The sequence below is a fragment of the Crocuta crocuta genome, unplaced genomic scaffold (assembly GCF_008692635.1).
Source record: "Crocuta crocuta isolate KB4526 unplaced genomic scaffold, BGI_CrCroc_1.0 scaffold180, whole genome shotgun sequence".
NCBI lineage: Eukaryota > Metazoa > Chordata > Mammalia > Carnivora > Hyaenidae > Crocuta > Crocuta crocuta.
In genome coordinates this window covers 1,008,888-1,029,609 of record NW_027527549.1, presented here as the reverse complement: position 1 = coordinate 1,029,609, position 20,722 = coordinate 1,008,888, and the positions used below count along the sequence as shown (strand labels likewise).

At 42.9% G+C, this 20,722-nt stretch overlaps 1 protein-coding gene across 6 annotated transcripts in view; it reads right to left on the bottom strand.

Annotated features, from left to right (window-relative positions):
* Window positions 1-1,191: 1,191 nt before the first annotated feature.
* The window catches only part of HIPK1 (homeodomain interacting protein kinase 1), a 47,847-nt gene continuing 28,316 nt past the window's right edge, over window positions 1,192-20,722 (bottom strand). The window contains exons 5-18 of one of the 6 annotated variants that reach the window (XM_077766978.1): window positions 20,477-20,563; window positions 19,597-19,781; window positions 19,117-19,279; window positions 17,987-18,212; window positions 13,661-13,782; window positions 12,648-12,782; window positions 9,873-10,015; window positions 9,280-9,462; window positions 8,581-8,787; window positions 6,794-7,035; window positions 5,067-5,197; window positions 4,286-4,354; window positions 3,768-3,961; window positions 1,192-3,237 (exon numbers count right to left, since the gene is read on the bottom strand). In XM_077766978.1, the coding sequence (XP_077623104.1) occupies window positions 3,156-3,237; window positions 3,768-3,961; window positions 4,286-4,354; window positions 5,067-5,197; window positions 6,794-7,035; window positions 8,581-8,787; window positions 9,280-9,462; window positions 9,873-10,015; window positions 12,648-12,782; window positions 13,661-13,782; window positions 17,987-18,212; window positions 19,117-19,279; window positions 19,597-19,781; window positions 20,477-20,563 (2,169 nt within the window). In that variant the 3' untranslated portion in view covers window positions 1,192-3,155. Of the gene's footprint in view, window positions 3,962-4,248; window positions 4,355-5,066; window positions 5,198-6,793; window positions 7,036-8,580; window positions 8,788-9,279; window positions 9,463-9,872; window positions 10,016-12,647; window positions 12,783-13,660; window positions 13,783-17,986; window positions 18,213-19,116; window positions 19,280-19,596; window positions 19,782-20,476; window positions 20,564-20,722 lie in introns of all 6 variants that reach the window. The other 5 variants (XM_077766940.1, XM_077766949.1, XM_077766987.1 and 2 more) reach the window with 5 other exon arrangements.

The window sequence follows — 20,722 nt, the reverse complement described above, 5'->3', positions numbered from 1 at the left end:
GCGCCCCCCCCCCACCCCGTTCTCCCTCTCCCTGAAGGGGAGAAGCTGGAAACACAAAGTTCAGAGAGGACTATAGAGCCTTAAGCTGGCTTGAAGTTGGGCCGCTCGCCGGAATTCACAGGGCTCCCCCCCGCCCTGCCACGGCTGGCAATGTTAAGCCCTAGGGACAGAATCTAAAGCCACACTGAGCATATATACATACATTCAGCAGACACAGATGGATATTTATCTTGGTAAATCTGAAATGCCAATTTGCAGACTAAAGCTGAAAATTTCTAAAATTCTTAAAGCTACACACACAAGATAACCATACAAGTTCTTGGTATTGTCTTTTCCCCATGAAGGTAATGAGACTCATATCTTCCGTGGTATCTACTTACTGGACAGGGGCACAGGAGTGGAGTGTTGTGTGTGTGTGTGTGTGTGTGTGTGTGTGTGTTTTCCTGCAACTCATTTGTTACAAAAACAACACATCTTATCCCTTGTAGAGGAAAGCTAAGGAACAAAACATGTTTCTACTAGAAACGAGATCTGCCTTTGAGCAAGAAAATCAATATGTGCTTGGCAATAAAGGAAACAAAGATCATCCACGCTGACCAGAAAACTATATAATGCTAGTGAGGGAAACTATACAAACTGCTTGGGTTATCTTCACCAATACAGTGATGCAAACGCAACTCAACAGAATGACCAAAAGAAAAAAGAAAACAAGAGAAAAGAAAAAGTAGAAAACACCGACACGTTCCTGGTAGGCTGTACTGACTGTGCCCCATCGCGGAAGCCCTTACTCTTCCCAAGGAAGAAGCTCCACATACCGCGGCAGCTCCTCGGTGTTCAGCCCGGCACAGAGCTTGCTGGTCGGGCTCCATGGAATCCCCCGTCTCCACCCTGCACCTCCTCGACGCCATCTCTACAAAGAACCAGTCCTGGACTCAGCCCTCAAGTACAAACTGTTCAATTCCGATGGAACGCTTCTGTATCTTAGAGTTACCCTTCTTCCCCCAAATCTTTCCCGGGCAGGCACATCCCCACCCCCAGTACCCTCCACTTGACCCAGATCCATGCAGGAGCTGAGAGTACAAGGACAACTTCACAGCCCCAAGAATACACAAATTGTTAAAAAGAAACCTCAGCAGCCTGATGACTGAACAGGCTTTGGTTCCTTCTTCCTATTCTTCGCCGGCTCAGAAACCTTTCTGTGAGTTCCCGGTCCCCAGCGGCAGCACACAACCCCTCCTCCTGGTATGGGGACACGGTAAGCAATACAACAGGCTCTTTGGTATAAACAGATCTGTTAGAGGGTTTTTTCAACGAGCGAATATTTTACTAGGAATGTCAACTATTTGCAGGAAGGACTGCCACATGGGAAAAGGGAGAAAAAAAAAATCTCATTCTAAAAGCAATTGCACATACTCTGAAAGAAAAGAAAAGAAAAAAAACCACGTATTTTAATGTTGGCTTGACTCCTCTCACCTGCTTCCCAAATTCCCCCAGCAGCAAGGTGGCAATGCACCGTGAGAGAGCCACACGGGGAAAGGCTTCTGTGAGAACTCAGCTGAGATTCCGAAGTGGAGAGGGGGAGAGGCGGCGGGAAAGGAGAAAAGCGGCTGTTGTTATTGGTCGGTGTCGGCGGGAGAACTGACAGTGATGCACTCACACGACACAGCGACTGCTCCTGTTCTGATAAATGCCCGTGAACAGCTTAGGGTCCACACGGGCTTGCTGGTCCGCCCTAAGGCAAGCTCACTGTGAACTCTAGGGACCACTACGTCATCATATAAGGCACTACGACAGGGGAGGGAGGAGAACGGGAGGAAGAGACACACACTGAACAACTCCTCACCAGACACACCTGTGCAAAACAACTCCAAGGGTCTCCTCTCCTTGCAGGCAAGGCCCCTGCTCGTTCGACACTACAGTAATATGCTCTAATATAATTGCAATTAGTTCACATACATTCCAACAAGTATCAGTTCATTTTGGTTTAAATACAATGGAGACATCAATTCCATCTCCGGGGTAACACTGGAGGGTCAGATACACACTAAATACACAATTCAAGTGTAATCACTACACGTTTGATTACAAAGAACATTTTGGGTTAGCAGGAAAAATTGCTTGTTATATTTTTCTAATCAATATGTACATATTTAATTATGCAAAATATTAAAACACCACCATTACAAAACTTCTAAAATATTTTTAAATTCAGTAATAAATTTTTAAAATATTTTTTGCAATTCCTACATGCACTTATTGTATAAGTCTTAATAAGAGAGCATTCAGTTTGCTGCTGGCATACAAAGGAAGCTACTTTAAAGTATAAAAGCTATACACGACGTTCTTATCTGGTTTCATATTCTTTACTTTCTCCCCAAATAAATCACATAGAACAGAAGGGAGAGATGAGGCAAAGAGAGAGAGGTGTGTTATTGAAAATTCATATTAATCTTCAGGCAAAGCTCACCAATGCCAACAACCTTTAGGCAAAGCTCACCAATGCCAGTATCGCATAATACACAGAGATTTTGCATATAATAAGACAATCACCACCATACAACAATAACCACCGTAATGGCTTTTCCAGTAACATTTAAGCTGAATCAGAGAGAGAAGGACTTGTAAAAAATAACTTAAGAAGGATGCATGGTACTTCATTTAAAAAGAATACCTAGTGCTTTCACGGTACATATGGATTCTCTCACACTAAGTTACCAGCAAATGGTGAGCTGCCTTTTTAACACTACTTTAAAATAAACACAGGAGCAACTGAGAGAATCCCACCAGTAACACAGAGAGCAGTATATAACCAGTTTTGCAAAATAACAATTGCCCAGTATGTTTAATGTGACATGAAGACAAAACTAAAACACTGTAAGTCTAACGTCCTATAAAGAAAGGTAAAATTTTGAGGAGAAATGCCTGATAGTCAAATACAGACTTGGGTAAGCTGCTCTTAAAGGAGGCAGGTAAGTCTTGGTTTTTTAAACAAGTACAACATGACGATTTTTCTCTTCTCACTTGTTACCAGATTTCAAGTCCTCCTATCAGCATTTTTCCTCCGACCAGCAATCACAATAAAACAAAGTTAAATAAAGAGGGGCTTCACTCATTTTAAAAACATTTATAGAAATCAAGTCAGAGAGAAACTTTTTTCAAAGGGTAACTTCAGAATGACCTCTCTTCCTTGGTAACTGCAGAAGATGGGCATCTGAACTCTTCCAAATACCAGAAATGCTGTCACAAAAATAAAGAATTTAAAAATAGGGCAGATTTTGGGAGACTACAACAATGCAGTCAACACTAAGAAAGGTTCCCCCAGAGAAACCTTCTGCTTCAGGGGCCCCTGCGGGATGAGTTGCTGGCTACGGAGTTTCAAGAGGGGGCAAGGGAGGAGCTCATCATAGGCTGTTACTGAAGTTTCCGGGCCAGGAACGGGCAGCCGTGAGCGCCCCCTCCCTCTGCTCACCAACTACAAATAGGAATACTGGCTGATCTTGGTAGGACTCAGTGGGTATCCAGTGTAAATGGCTGAGCCTCGGGAAGACCCAATATAGGACTGGGTGGCAAACTGGTGTTGGTACTGAGCAGGGGCCACGCTGGCAGAAGTGAGGAGGCTGGGCCCGACGCTGACAGGGACCTGGTGCACCAGAGTGCTAGGGTGGGTGGTGTAGGCTGCAGCGTGCCTCGAGGAGCCCTGGGGGGAGAAGAGGTGAGCAATGGAGCTGGTGGAGCCCAATGCAGCGGCAGAGGTGGGGGCAGCATACGTATACAGGTGAGGCTGGCTCGGCAGGTGTGCAGGGGCCGGGGCCAGGTGTGGGTGCCCCGTCGAGTGCAGTGGGCTGCCATGCTGGAAGGCGTAGGGGGCTTGAGAGAGCGGGGCCACAAACGCCTGCTGCCTGCGGGGCGCAGGGTTGCTGCTTCTCTCCTGTGAAGTTGGAGCGGACGACGACTGCTGGTTCTGGAAGGAGGAAGAAGGGAGTGAGGCACCTTGGGGTCACTCTGGCTCAGAGCACCCAAGGCCAGGCTGAGGGCCGCGGTTCTAACCTGCTCTGCCCCTGGGCTGCCACAGCACACAATCTCCCAGCCCAGCCATGCTGTCAGAGGTCAGCCTCCAGCCCTCCACCTCGTGGCAGAACAGATCCTAACCCAGCCCAGAGAGCAGCAGTTTGCTCTTACGTGTGACAGAGGCGGGGTGGGGGGTGGGNTTCCTGCTCTTCCAAGTTAGTAACTGTTGACTCAACTCACCCTAATCTGGCGCCAGTGAATTTGAATTTTTCCTAACCTTTCTTTCTTGCCATTGTTTTCTTTCGTTCTCCTCTAAGTTCTTCATATCCCTCTTGGCTTGTGGAGCCTAAAACACATGCACTGACTCAAACTTACATTTGCACTTGCATGTGCTTTCTCTCTCACACACACAACATGCACTCACACACACTCACAGCTACCCCCTCATATATACACTTTCTCACTACTGGGAGACAACATACAAGCACCAGAATTTTAGCTGATGAAAGAGTGAATAGTGCCCCTTTTAGAAACAGAACAGTGCCTTTCCCCACTGCATCCGAGAACCAGATAGTAGGGGGTGGGCGGGGGGACGGGGGGAGGCAAATCCCAGACTCAAGCCCCCACAAGGGACTAGGACCAGTTGATGAAGTGGCCACAGTTTTTCACTGTCCCTTGCCTCAAGTAATCAGCGTGAGGCTCAGGTTATTTACGACCTGGGAGAGAAAGGAAGAGAATTTGGTCTCAAAGCATGTGGTAGTACAGAACCAGGCACAGACTAAAGCATCCAGAGCTTTCTAAATTCCAGACGTTTCTCTTAAGCTTCCGGGATAGGCTAGCGAAACCTGACGGGTAACAACTGGGATGTACGTCAACACACATACGAGGGAACAGAGACGCAGCACATGCAGGTATGACGCAGGCCACAGAACACCAAACTGACAGACACAAGAAGGGCTTCAGTCGGCTTTATTCAGCAGTCCAGCCAGAAGCAGGGTTCTCCAGAGAGTAACAAGAGGAAGGGCCCCCAACAGAAGGCAGCAGCCCCTCGCGCTTACCTGGCTAAGGTTGAGTGGCTGTGCCGCACTGGTCCCCCCACGCGGAGCTCGATATCCGGTGGGGGTAATACAGCATCCAGATGACTGCCCGCTCACTGAGGCCACCGGCTTGGCCTTACTGCTCAGGAGACCTATAACAGGGTCAAACCCTACTGAGTTACGAGTAGCAGATGTAAACCTCAGGTGGCATCACAGTAATCAGTTCAGCTCTGCACAAAGCTTGCAAGAGTTCAGGTTTCATGTATACCTTCTTTCGTCACCCACATTTACACCAGAGGAACAAAAACTATACAACCTACTTCTTTTCTGTCTGGCTGCAAAACTCCATACATAAAGGATCTCTGAAAGGCTCACTTTGGTAAATGGTATCTAACCTCCTGTAACGTACAAGGCTCTACTGGAAATACAAACACCAGCAGGACACAGTCCCTTCCCGCAAGGGGCCTACAGTCTTATGGAGGAAGGGCTTAAACAAGTATGGAATGACAATCAGAAGCTGAGTAAGATGCTAGCAATACTTAGGACATTTAGGTGTCAAAGGGGCTTTAAAAGAAGGCTAGATTTTTGAGGCCCTCACTGTCTTCAAATTCTAAGAAACTGCAGGGCAGATATAAGCAAGATCAACGTCAACCTGTTGTTTCCTTCTGCGGGACCACCAGGAACACTGGAGCATCTATTCAATGGTGTGCGGAGTAGCCTGTATTCTTTGGAGCCAACAGTGGAAAGAGCCCCTAACAACGTTGCTCAGTAGCCTGGCATCAGGAGTTCTGCCTTGTCTGCATGGGGACAGCTGCCTATTTCCGACCCCTGTTTATGTCTCCGGCAGTAACATAATTCACAGGAAGTCACTCTAAGTACAGCACACACGGCTATCCTGACACTCAAACTTGAAGCTCCCCTCCTTCGGTGTATACAGCTGCCACTGGAAAACAGCTGCCCAGATAAGAACTACGCTTCCTGGGCCCCTTGGCCTCTAGGTGGGGCCATGTGATTAGTTTTCACTCTTTCCAGGGCTCAGGAGGTAAAGAAATGTATGTCCCTCCTCCAAACTCTTTCTCCTTCTCATTGGAGGCTGAGGATTTCTGGGCTCTGATCCTCACCTCACCACAGGCCCACCCAGCAGGAGCACCAGCACTGGCAAGCCATGTGAGGAAGAAGCAAACTTCTATTGTGTCAAGCCAAGGGAAATGTGGGGCTTGCCACTGGGGCTAGCTTTACCTGATAACTGCACCAGGGAGCCTAAGACTGGCACCTAACAGCAAAAAGGATGGAGGAAATTAGGTTGATACTAAAAACCACAAAAGTGTCATTGCTATGACACTGGGTAAGAAAAGATATAAGTACATATCATTTTCTTTAAAAACTTTTCGCAGTCATTTTTTAATATTATCAGTTCCTGTTCATGCTTGATTGTCAAATTTGAATCACCTGTGTGTGTGTGTTTGGGGGCGGGGGTGGATTGCCTAATCCTTCCACCCATACAACAGCTCTGGTCTGCCTTCTCCCTCCAACAATGAGTATATTTCTGAGACGACAAAATCCACTTTTATGTGAATGCCAACAAAATCAACCCAGTAAGATAAACTGCCAAAAAATAACTTCACGTGAAAGGAACTGACTTCTGAATTAAGTAACTGGTCTCTACTATTGGCTTAGGAAGATCATAGCAACACATTAAGGGGATGCACGTCAAAGGAGAATTCAACCGCAGCCGTGAAGACACTCACCTGAGGCCTGGGTTGCTACTGTGCAGTCGCCAAGCTGCGTTTTCAGTGGAGGCACAATGATGGTGCGGGTGCCGGCACCCTCCCCCACGACTCTGCCAGGCGCCTCCACAAGGGGTCCGCTATTGCCCCGGAGGGCACTCAGGGTATCAGTGGAATACGGGCTGCTCAAGGAAGAGTCAGAGTCTGGAGAATCATTGACAGTGACGTAACTGATGACATTAGACCTTGCCTTCAGGCCGGAGCTGAGGAGAAGAAAATATGTGAAAATTCGTGAACATCCAACCCCTTTTCTGGCAGTTTCTTTGGATGACTTCTGGTCCTCCCTTGAGGACAGAGCTGCTGACGACACCCACAGCAGTAGGATAATTCTAGCAGCAGCAAAGTTCTGAGTGCTCTTCATGCATCGGGCACTGTGCTTATACTCTACATACTATCTCACCGAATCCTCACCAACACTTCCACCAACTTGGTTTTATCACCCCCATTTTGCAGATGAGGAGCCTGAAGCGCGGAGAGAGTAAGACCCTTGGCCAAGGTCACACAGGTGATGAGCGGTGGAGCCAGGATTCAGAGCCAGGACACAATGACACCAGACATACAACCCCCACACCTCTTCCACGTTGCCCCTGAGCCATTTCCGCTCCTGGCTATTTCAACGGTCCCCTTCAGGCAACACTTTTCCCCACAGCCCCCCGGCTAGACTATAAATGGTGCCTTATCACGTCTAGTCAAACTTCCCACCACGCTTTTTTTAAGTACCTTCACAAATTGAATCCCACCTTCCTAAATTTAATTTTCCTGATTTTTTCAACAGGCTTGGCTCCAGTCAAAGCCATCCGGCTGGTTATATGATTTTTGCCACTGCAAGGCCACTTTTCCTCACTGGAAAGTTTATCCTTTCTCTTCCCCAAATCAGTTTAGAAGCCGTGTTCAAAACTTAGTTTCAAGTCCACTTGCCATGTGTAAATACCATTTTGTAATTGTAAATACCATTTGTAAATTGCTCTTTTGAAGTACTTCATTCTAAATCTGCTCTTTCATTTCATTTAAACTTCATTTATACATAACTCTGTAAAGTCTCATAAGTTACTGTCATGTGTGAATCCTACCTCCTCAGGGAAACATGGGGCTATTCCCTCTTCTCTATGCCTAACACTAAAGAATGCAACACTGAACGATCAAGGCAGTTAACCACGTTAGCACTGAGAGAGAGAGATGTACGTAACAGTTCTTGAATGAATCAGCTCTCTCTTGGTTAACTGCCCAGTTGTTAAGACTTGGATTAAGGTGCTGAGATAAGAGGAAATTATCTGGTACTTCTATTCATCAACTTTCAGATCATACAGCAGGAAGAGAAAAAGCAGGTAGCCCTACTCAAAGTTCCACCTCTTCTAAAAAGGCCTTTACAGATTAAGAACTAACAAATAGCCTCCTATCTACTGACTTGTTGCACTGTTTTTTATATGCTTCTGCTATGGCATCTATTTTCAGACTCTAAAGGTCCTTAAAGGCATGGGATCATGTCTGTGGTATAATGTGCCTTCCACCCCAGAGGAGCTGAATATGAAGCAACTTCATATCTACCTTCCAGCTAACATAGCCTGGAAGACTGGTTTAACGTGATGCTCAGTTATGGAGACTGGACTGTTCTGACTCATGCGTCCAAGGCCATGCTTCCAAATACCTTTTTTTCAGTCCTTCCTTTCAAAGGCCCAAACCAGACCACTCGCCTGAAGCTGCGAGACTTAGGGTAGGAGCCTCAGTGGCCGCTCCCCTGCGCTTCTTACCTACTGGGCTTATACTTGTTGTCCTCTTCTTCATCTGTGTCACTGCGGATGGTGATGACACTCACAGGAGGGCTGGGGGTATCTGGAATGACGATTGGCTGATGCTGGTCTGAGACGGGAACTAGGGAGTTATAAGAAGAGGTGGTACGGAGGGGACTGCTCCCAACCAGAGAATAGACTTGAGAAGGCAGGACATCCAGAGAGGACCTGGAGAAAACGGTCACAAGAGAGACTGCTCAGTTCTTGGCCCCCAAGACTACCCATCTTTTCCCTAGAACTCTTTCCAGCTTGCTTTGTGATTCCTTTTTGCCTAATCATTAAGCCAATACACTAAACTACATAAGTTCTAATAAAAAATAAACTAATCACCCCAGCCAGGATTTCCAGGGACAACAAACCTAAAATCCAACATGACTTTCGTGTATGCCCTCTACTCCATGGTTAAATTTCACCCTGTCAAGTGGGCAGACAAACAACAACGGCGACACGAAGGAGGCACAGACGCAGAGTGGCGGCAGAGAGGAACTGCACGACCAGGACACACCTGGTATGCGTGGCCAAGGGGACAGGTCAGCGCGGCCACAGGCTGGAGGCTACCTGCCGCTTCCCACCGCGAGCGTCTATGCCACGGCACCTGCCATGCTGGCAACAGCTCTCTCACAAAGGCCATTTTGACTACCAGCCCTCACGCACACTTACTTTGAGGAGACTGGAGCAGACTGCTTATTCTTCTTTGAAGGGAGGGAACTAGATTGCTGCTGTCTGACGACATGGGCAACGCCAACATTCAGGGGCTGAGCAGTGGCCAGCGTCACGTGGTTGGTCAGCAAGGACGGCTGCTGCATGATAGCGCCGTACTGGCTGCCGTGAGAGTGGGCGCCCCTGCAGCGACAGAAAGAAACGCAGAAGACTGAACGCCTGAATCCCTGGGAAATTAGGACTCAGTAGGCATTAACAGCAATTAAAACAACCACAGAGAGCTGCATTCTATTTTTTAAATTGGGTTCCTGGATTACAAGGCTATGCGTTCTCACTGTATGGCTTCCTATTGCGTAAGACTTTCTTTAAATCTGGAGTAGATGATTCCTGACCTCGGAACCTACTGTTTTCCGGCATTCAGACTTTTCTCATTCTCCCATCTCCGAGCCCTAACAGGGCTCTTTTCCTAAAGAATCTGAAGCAGAGATACATCTCTCCTTTATCTTCTTCCCAGTCGTCATCAAGCAGTCCTGCTTGATGCCCTAAGGGATCTGCCCTTGCAAACACCCCAGAGAGGAACACGGGATACTTGCCTCCAGTCTGTGAGCTGCTGGCCACTGCCCATGGCCTCTGGAATCACCGCTGTGGGCTGGACAGAGTTGTGTAGAGCTACCCCAGGCAACTGTTGCCAAGTTGAAGGCAGGAGAATTTGTTGGGTTCCTCCAGGCCAAGCCTGCTGTAAGGAAACACACACAAAAAGATCCCGACTTGACTCATTCTTGGCTTTTTCCTTTGTTTTTCAGATGAAAGAAAAATTCCTATCTTAAAAGAAGTTGCTTGTAGACTGTTAACTTGCAGAGATCAAAAAAGAAAAGTCAGAGGGGCTCAAGGTTGCAAGTCTTATGAACAGGGAAAGAGAGCATGCTGCTTTCTCTCAGCCACCTCGGTAACATGACCACCAGGGTATTAAAGAAAAGAGGATCCCTGTGGTTAGGAGCTTCTATTATACTGTAGAGCAAAGGAGTCCAAGAGTTCAGAGAGAAGCTCTGGTTAAATGATAGAGTGTCATTTTTGCAACAATTCTAAAAATATCCCTCGAAAGAGCTAAGACAGCTCCCTTGAGATTAAAAATAAGAATTTAAAATTTTAAGTGCCAATCAGTTAAGACATGAGGTCAATTCAACCCATAAAACAAAGGGGAGAATTGTGCCTTTTTAAATGGGTAGAACTTGGAAAATGGAGCCAGATGTGGATGACCAAAGGCCAAAATCCTTTGGCAAACAAGCTTATACCGGCAAAAGAAAGCTAACTTCATCATATATAGCCACGTGATAGAATTAAATAAGGCAGTAATTAAAATATTTATGAAACAGATGCAGAGAGCACCATATTCTGTCCTTAATAGTTACCTCAAATATACTGTTTAATGTATCATCTGTAGAAACATACGTCAACATAAAAACTAATCACTACAAGAAAATACATCATTTTCTAGTTTTTAACAAGCACTTGCCATAGACAGCAACAAATATGTTTTCTGAACCTCTTGCAGAAATTCTGGCATTTTATGAAAAAATGGGAACAGATTTGAAAGTTTCCTTTTTAAACTCAAATTCTACAGAACAATCACCTACAATGCTTGGGGTACATATGGTTCTTTTCTTGAATTTCAAACTGCAAGGCCATCAACACACTGTTTTAAAAATATTTCTGCAAGTAACAGATCCACTTGTTACAAATACCGGTTCCAAACAAGAAGCCTTCAAAGCAGAGAAACTGCAAACACGTCTGCTACCATAAGCAGAATTTAAAACAAAATAAAACAAAACAAAAAATAAGAGAAGTATGTTAAGTCACACCATGCGTCTTTCCATAAGCCAACACCTGCACAAGACAAAGGATGTAGTTTAATACAGAGCAAGAAATAACATTCCAACGTGAGGCAGAAATCTGGCGTTCCAAGCGACGAACTGTTTTGACAGAGGAAGAACAAAAATATGCAAAGCTTAGCAAATGACTAGTGCAAACTTAAGAGAAGCAGCAAAGGAGAAGTATCAACTGACATTCTCAAAGCTATAGGTGAGCAAATTAAAACCAGTGGCTTGGATCAATCAAGTTGGAAATATAGCTAACTCCCTTGCACTCAGGTTTTATGCTTATGATATATAATTCATCTGGAGGTGACAAAGACTTTTAAACTAAAAGCCAAACAAACTCCAACAACCAAAGTGTGTTTCTGGAAGTGTTTACGCTCACATGAATCCTTGAGAAACGACAAAGGAAATTTAAAGCCTCTTTGAAAGATACAGATATCAGTGTTCAAGAGTATCAATACGGTTTTTCAAAAGCTTACCTACTTTTAAATTTCAAATAATGAAATGCTGGATGTCCAATAAACAATTCCAACTCCCCCAAATAAACTAAAACACATCCGAAGATCACTCTGAAGGTTACAAATCCTGAAATACACCTCGAAGTCCTATTTGTTTTTCCTAGCTCTAAGCCCCACACTACTACATTTGCTGCTGTATTTAATCAACTTTCCCCAGGACTTTTAGTAACAAAGATATTGTATTTGCATAAAGTTTTTCAGCCATATTTTTGCCTTTGTATAAAGACCTATTTGTAAAGTAATCAATTTCTCCATAAACCCCTAAAAATGAGCTCACCTTTAACCTCAACCAACAAATGAAATACGATAAAAAGATTCTGAAGGGGACATCTTTAAATGGAAGATATCAGCTGCCACAGATCGTGAGTGGCAGAAAGAGTTATCTTCATACGTTCATAGAAGGAAAGTTAACATCAACCGGTAAAGCAATAAATTAAGAGCATCTTAAACATTCCTACATGCACAAAAGTTTTAGAAGCTTAAAATAGCAAAAGAAGAAGGAAGCTAACTTGCCAAGGAGTTCAAATTTTGGCCATCCGGATACCTGTAGCCGAGCCAAACTAAAGGCCATTTCCTTCATTCTTGGGGATCAGAGGGTAAAAGGGCGGAAAGCAGTAAGTGTCGAAGCTCTTCTGAGGCTACGTGAAGAGCTTTTATCGCACTAGGCTGGCAGGGGAGAATAAAGGGACCTGGCTCCTCACAGAGCCCCACTGAGTATCAGAGTGAAACAGTGCTTCTGCGAATGTTGGGGAGGAAAACGAGGAGACATCAAAGATGTAGCAAGAACACAGCCACAAGACGGCACATGCTTCCATGCCTTCTGCAGAGACCAAGTTAAAAAAACTTTCTTTTTTTTGTTTTGTTTTGAAAAATGGGAAAACCAGAAGAAAACAGAACAAAAACAAACAGGAAAAAAATAAAAAAGAAAGAAACCAAAGAAACTCCGTTAGTAACACAATCAAGCGAGGGGAATTACCAGTACAGCGGCAGTCTGTTCAACCAGCGCCGGCCGGCCGGCTGCGCAGCTCAGAGTAAAGGGCACCGCGTACTGCGGTGTGATGGTGGCTACTTGAGGGTGAAGAGTTGCTACCATTAGTGGTGTACAGCTTCCCTGAAACGTAGATTAGGCAGGTGAGTGAAACAAACACGGAGGCAGGTTATCTGGATTCAGAAGGGTTCTCACCCCCCCCAAGGCATTACCGACAAGTGGTCATCTCACATCACCTCAAAGGCGTGTACAAACAGCTCTCCCTGCAGCTCTGCTCAGCAGCCCACTAGGTCAAATGTCAGTGGCCTAAAGCAGTCAAGTTTACGAATCCTTCTTGGGCCAGATTCAGAGGATTGGGTAAAACTCAGTTCACAAAGGTGTGTACTAAGAATTCCTCTTCTTCCAACTCACAAAGTAAGGGTTTGGGGCTTCCAAACGTCCTGTGTGTCATGGGCCACAAACATTTACACACAGAAAAGTGAAAATATAAGCTCTGTTGCTTATATGAATATTTCATGATTTCCTTGCCCAGACTGAGGCCTTCTACAGCTCAGTCGGTTAACCACACAGAATGAAGGACTTGTAATACTCCCAAGAGGCATCCTGATATGATCCAGCCTCTCCACCATGATGTGACTCGGAAAGAGTGAGCAAAGGGGGCACTGAAGGGAACCAAAGGGGAACGCTTTATCTTTAGAATCAAAATATTGCTACATACATACAAAAAGTGAACTGCATCCCACAAAATCGGAGTGAGTTTACTCAGCATGGTTTCCCGAGGTCTGGGTAGCTGTCCACCTAAGTCCAAGGAAGACACTAGCAGGGCTACAATAGCGTGAGGTCTGAGGAAGCATTCTCTTACAGAGGTTTCCTTTGATGTCCACTGAATCGTGACCAAGAAAGATCTCACAGTCAAAGCGAATACCACCTCGTAGGATAAAATATCGGACTCTCAGTAGCCCTTCAGCGATACTGAGTATCCGGGTGGCTGTGGCTTTTACCTGCGTAAGGACTCCTGACTGGATCTGCAGCGGCTGGGCGGCTGGCGCCTGGGGCACGATGGGCACGGCGTTATCCATCCTCACAGGGAATCCAGAATGCTTCGTCGTTGCTTGCAGGCCAGCTGGAGAAAACAGCGCCACAGTTACACCGCTTTGCCGGGTCTGTGGTATTGTTCGTTTAGGGGTTTTTGTTGGTTTGTTTTTAGCTTTTCTGTTCAAAGAATCCGTCACCCAGGTTGGTTCTAGACACTTAAGACAAAGGACTTTCACAGAAGTCTCGGAAGTTAGGAGAAGGGGGACTGGTTTGGCTCCCTTCAGGTTAAATTAACGGAAAGATGTTTGAGACAAGAACAGACGGTTTAAGGGACTTCTGAAAACCGTTTACCCTACAACACTTACAATACTCACCCCATTCCCATTAAGAGCACAGGCAAAAGCAACAAAAACCTTCACTTATTAACTTACATTCACCTTTTAATTCACTGGGGGAGGAAAAAAACTTGTGTTTTTTAAATGTAATTTATTAAAAGCCAAGGCTTGAATACAATTGTAACTTTTGCTTAATTATGAAGAGCTCAATAATTTCTCACCTAAGTTACCCTTTCAGAATATTTTAAGATGTTTTACCTTATTCCTCAGAAAATTATAACCCAGTTCACAAGTTACTTATACATTTTATCTTTAACTGGTATGTGAACTGAAGAAATTACAACCCAGGATAAAAATATTTTAAAAGGAGATGCTTTTGGTTTACTTTTTTCTACTTATTCTAGAAATCTACTTTTGCTATTGACAGCCTTCTAGTAAGGCTCTTTTGTAACTAACTATGGAGAAGTAAGAAAATCAAGAACTTTTTGCTACCTTTAAAACAGTGACCATAGCTCGTTTATCTTTTTATTTATTATGCTCTGAACACAAATGCTGAATAAATGCTTCCTACATATCAGAATTTCTCATTCGGGGGAAAAGATATTTCTCCTTCTTGCCAAGTGTTGAGAAGAGAGACTTCAAAGCTTTCTTTTAAACCTGCCCTGTCTGCCTGGGTTGGTTAAGCGTCCGACTTCAGCTCAGGCCATGATCTCACAGTTGGTGAGTTTGAGCCCCATTGTCAGGCTCTGTGTTGACAGCTCAGAGCTTGGAGCCTGCTGCGGAATCTGTGTCTCCCTCTCTCTCTTCTCTTCCCCTGCTCATGTTCTGTCTCTCTCTCCTTCAAAAATAAACAAACATTAAAAAAAAGATTTTTTTTAAACCTGCCTTATCAAAACCTGCAATGTGGAGAATTTAAGTTTCTATTACCCACTAATGGAAATTTCTCTAATTCACTAATTCTTGTACTTTTGTTAGGTGGGGACATAAACATTTTATTTTAATTAGAGATCTTCTTCAGTGACATTTTCTAAGCTATTGCTAACTAATTTCTCTGAAAATTGTTATGGAGATGCCAAATGAGCATAACTCCTAAACTCTAATACTGTCGTTTTCAGCAAGTCTTTCAGTTTTCCACTTCAGTGATTTAAGATCTAGGAAGATCTCACGCTGGAAAACACAATCCAGGAATACACAAAGTAAGAAAGACTAGTAAAATCAGAATTAAAACACTCTTAACAATAATTTTTTGGGGGGCGCCTGGGTGGCTCAGTCGGTTAAGCATCCGACTTCGGCTCAGATCATGATCTCATAGTTCGTGGGTTTGAGTCCCGCGTCGGGCTCTGTGCTGACAGCTAGCTCAGAGCCTGGAGCCTGTTTCGGATTCTGTGTCTCCCTCTCTCTCTCAGAAATAAATAAAACATTAAAAAAAAAGTTTAAAAAGAAAACAATAATTTTTTTAAAAGTGCTACTTACATAAAAATAAAAGGTAACAAATCCAGACATCCGGATTAAAAAATTTGCCAGTCATTCTTTATAAGGCTATACTATCTAATATGAAAGCTAAGCAACATCAAAATTTTTGTCTAAATTCCCAAGACACACGGCCAGCTACAAGACATTTTTGTCATAGACCTCCTACAAATGGGCAGGAACAAAGGAGGTAAAATTTAGGAAGAAATGTTCACTACATTAATTAACCTAGGAGTTCCAGGATATTGAAGTAAAAGGGGACAAAATTACAGAATAATAGTTACCACTGAGCAAAACAGTAGCTCTATTTTGATCCACAGGAATAGTACAGGAAGTAATATTTATAGTACTGACCTACAAATGTAACTAAGTAAGTAGCAGATTGTTTTGTAATTTAGGCTAAACCACAGCAGTTAAGCCTGTTTAAAACTAGCTTCTTCAGGAAACTACAAGTGGAAACAATGAATTGCCAAGAGGTTAACACTTTTGGAAGGTTCTTCCTGAACCCTGAGCTAAGAAATGATTAGTTTTGTTTTTGTTTTTGATGAATACATGTTAAATAAAAATCCATGGAAGTATGGAAGGAAGAGTAAAACTGTCTAATTGATTATGGTTTGTTTTCCTCCAGGTATAGCATCTTACAGAAAAGCAGATGGTAAAAGGAAAGGAGGAACTAGGAATACAGGACTGCTGGGCTGCAAGTCAACAGACAACTCTTAGCAGCGGAGTTTAAATACTGAGAGGTGGTACAGAATATTTCAAAATGCAGAAGCTACGAACCCCACCACCTGGGTTCAAATCACAATTCCACCACAAACTAGATATTAAGTCTTTAGGCAGATGTATAAGGGGACATAATGACACTGGGTCACTTCCTAGGGTTGTTTGTGAGGATGAATTCATACATATAGAAGCAGTCAGAACACTATGTGGTGATACATATCAGCTATCATCATCCTCATTACCTTAATTTAAAAACCGTTTGATTTGGAAATTTTGTAATTTGCTCTACCTAGCTGCTCAGATTATTTAGACTTTCTAAATAGAAAATAAAATTCTAAAGCTTATACTTATCTAATTACCTCAAAAAGAGTTATACCACTTCTCCCCTCCACATCCAGTTTACATTTAATTTTGTTAAAGGAACTAAGAAGTTCTGCCTCATCTCATGAATATCATCTGAGAAGCAGCAGAGAACTTTGGAGTCCCACATCTGAAAACCGTTCCCATGAGATTCACTTTGGAAACGATGAGGGGGAGGAGGGTGACTAGTTTTCTAAATTCAGTAGAAGAAACACTCAACATATGACAACCCAAAGTACAGAATTTACTACTATGCAGCATACGGAGAAAATAATTTGGTAAGTTAGGCTAAATTTGCATTTACGGGTTTCGAATCTGCTCCCCCGCTCTCCCTGTGGTTTCTCCCTGGTTTACTTCGCTACTGCTCTCCTGTGCTCCCGGTAATCTCTCAGTCTCCCCCAGCCCCTCTTTTCCTTCTGCTCGCTCCGACTCTGTCAGAAACCAAACAAACAAGAGAGTCACAGTCAGTAAGTAACTGAAGTAAGAAGATAAAAATGTTATCTACTTCTATGTAAAGTGCTATAAGAAGCCTAAATCCTGGTTTATTTCCACAGGGTATAAACCTGACTTTCTGCTGGGAAAATCAAGTGTGTCGTCAGAAAATATCCCTAAAATAATTTGACCTTTTAAATGGCTCACCAGCTCAATAAACACATTTCCCATATTTCAGAAAAAAAGGAACTGGACAGACTGAATTACAGAACAATGGAAAAAAAATGAGGAAGGATGGGAATGTGAAAATTCAAATCTTATTGCGACACATGGGGTCAGAGCCTCCTTCTCCAGCTATTCCGTTCCTCTGTTGGTAGGAGTCTGCAGGAACAGTAGGATTCATAAGCTGAGGCAGATAATCTTACTGCATTCCCCACACAACTACCTCTGCTTGTAGGATTTTTCGATTCAATAAATAACGGTCTTTATTTCTAAATGTAACTCACAAGGTTTCCACATTCTTAAACATAATCTCTACATTTTAGAATAAAACTGTATTTTATTTGGAATGCTAATTTTGTTTAATAATGGAATGATACAGGACATAAGGCTCCATACAGAACTTCTGTTTACAACAAATTTCTTGAAGCTTAATATTTCCTGCATATGGAGAGATACAGGCTTATACAAGATATAGGACATTGGTACAAGGTCTCAGTGGGCAAGAAATTGGTATCAGGGCAGTTCGAATAAGAAAATGTTAGGTGAACTCCCGTACTGTGTCAGATAGTATCATGGCTAGATAAATAACCAATGTAAAATGGGTAAACACACTTGGTTAATCTCAGTTATCTTCATAGTCTGAGACACAGTTTAAACTTGTCAGAGATCAAAACTAAACAACTAGATACCTAATAAGGAAGTGCCTAAAGCAAGATCTGTGGGTTTGATATAACAGTTTCCCCCACTTACTCTGAAAAGCAGGTGGACATACTATAAATGTCTGCTGGAATGGATCTGTCTGAGTGCAAATCTGGGTGGTTCCAGGCTGCAGGGAGACACCCTGCTGGGCAACTCCAGGAACTGCTGCGGCAGATGATGGGTACAGAGCCGACTGGTAGTTCAGCAGGGAGACATCTGAATTAGCCAGAGAAAGAGTAGCAGCTGCTGCAGTAGAACTGGAAGCTAGAACACTGGCCTAAGAACAAAAGGAGTACAGTTGTACACTGGTATCAAGTGGAAATGACAATATTTTTACACACGCAGAATCTATCCAGAAAAACTTAAAACCAAGTTTTAAAATATTAACCATCTTTGAAATAACTCTCTGCTTAAGAAAATTTTCCAATCTCTAAATGTAAGGTATATTGTAAGGTTGACTAAGAAAACAAAGAATAAAAAAATGGTCCCGTACCAACTGAGGCTGTATAAACCTCGATCCCTTCTTTCTGTACAAAAAGTTGCTGGATGTGAGATACCACCAAATCTCATTTTAAAAGTAGAGCTAGCTAAGAAATTAGGAAGCTTACATCTTCAATAACAAACGTAAATATCACCATCTGGCAAATGAATCCAAAACCACTGTTAATTATTGGAAACTCCAAACTGAACTCATACAGTGAGTAGACTGGTGATTACCAGGAACAGGACAGTAAGGTAGAGAGAATGGGTGAAAGGTCAAAGGGTACAAACTTGCAATTACAAGATGAATACGTTCTGAGGCTCTAATGTGCAGCATAGAAACAAATGATTGGAAACAAGCTTCAACACATGTAATGAGACATATCAAATCTTTCCAACAGAGAGAAAGAGGGTCATCTGGCTAAAGTCAGTACAACTAACAGCAGTAAGCAGTACAACAGCTAGGGTCCGTTTATAGGACTACTATGAGGGCCTGGATGAGGCCTGTGTATTTGATTTTCGGCAATACGTGACTGGTAGGTATTATCAGTCTACCCTGTCTTCCGTCACTTTTGCCAAGTAGAAATTCGTTAAGAAGCAATAAATCACCAAAGCAAAGACTGGTTTCTTCATCTCAACCTGTACTCTGACTAGTCTCTACCCCTCGTAGGTCTGAGTTTCCAAAATCATTTACTGAATACCTGATTGTGCACTGTATTAAGCTGGTTGCTGAAGCTCATGGTTAGATTTGTGCTTGTATTTGGGGCAACGTGCGTAGTGAAGGGACTCTTGATCTGACTCACTGTATCATACATGTGAACCCTCCGCTTGCAGATCTCCATGTTCTGAAAACAAGACTTAACACTGAAAAAAGAGATTAAAGAATCAGTAAAACGAATGCTGAGATTTAAACAGATAACAAATAACTCAAGGCGAATATGGATCAACATTTTTACCCAAGTATATTTAGATAAAATGAATAAAGAGTTTTTATAACCATAAAGAGAAAAATCATACTTCTTATTTTTAATCTCATGATTTTTCAATGAGAAAGGAAAGCATCAGTGAGTCAAATATGCAAGTACCAGGGCTGCTGCTCACATGTAATCATTCCATTTAAGCTATAAGATGGTAACTCAACACAGAGCTGCATCAGGGCAAATGCCCCAGACCATACTCACTGATTGCTATGTGGAAAATCCAAAAGGTGAGTCATTGTCACAAACTGATGGTTAAGAGTTTTCAGGGGAGTAATTCTCTTATCTGCATCAATCGTTAGCATTTTTTTTAGCAGATCAATGTATTCTCTTCGATCCGCCTTCTCTGCCAACATGTCTGTTCCCTCTAGGTCTGTGGACATATTCACCTTCGAAGGAAAATTTAGAAACATTATACTTCATCACTTAATCTTTAATGCTGACACTAACCATCTGCATGATAGATAGATAGAAAGATACAGATCTAAGAGAGAAACCTGAGGAAATCCTTTTTATTACACTATAATCATTTTCACAAGTGGAAGCTCTTCTCATGCTAATTAAAATCTTCAGTTTGGTAGAGTCTGTTGGTACGATAAAGCTGAATGAAGTCTTTTCATTCAAACTTTGGACAAACAAGTTAAGCAAAAGTGATTATTATTACTTAAATATAAAAGTTTCTATTGTTGAAAAGATTAAATGACATAATAAAGTATAAAGTGTTTAAACAGAGACCGGAACACAGTAAGTGCTCAATAAAATTTAGCTCTTATGTAAGTATGGGTTTAACAGACAACATGGATAGGAAAGAAACCTTCAGAAACAGTATTTCAAAATACTGACAGGCAACAAGACCAGTTAGAGCAAAAGCAAAGGAGAAATAATTTTAAAAGTGTCCTTGGTTAAAATTCAGCGTTCTTTTTTAATACATGGCAGAATGTTAATGAACTTTTTTCTCTAAAAAATGAAAACATACTAGAAGATAACAGATTGACTCTATCTTTAATACAATTAATCAACAGAAGTGTGTCTCTGATTAAAGAAATACATAAACGTCTGGCTTCCTGAAATTTTCTATACTCACCTGAGCCATGTCATCTAAACAATTAAAAATGTACTTTCGAGCTTCCTTTGATTTGATTCCAGTCTCCAATTCATGTTCTTCTGGTGTCTATAAAATAGATTTTTAAAATTTCCTCTGTATATTATTCTCACATTTTGTTCTAAATTAAAGCCAGAAGACAAAGAGACAAGTACCGTCACCCAGCCCACCAGAGACACCGAACATGAAAGCAATTAACACCCCGAAAACCTGGTGGGGAGTCGGCAC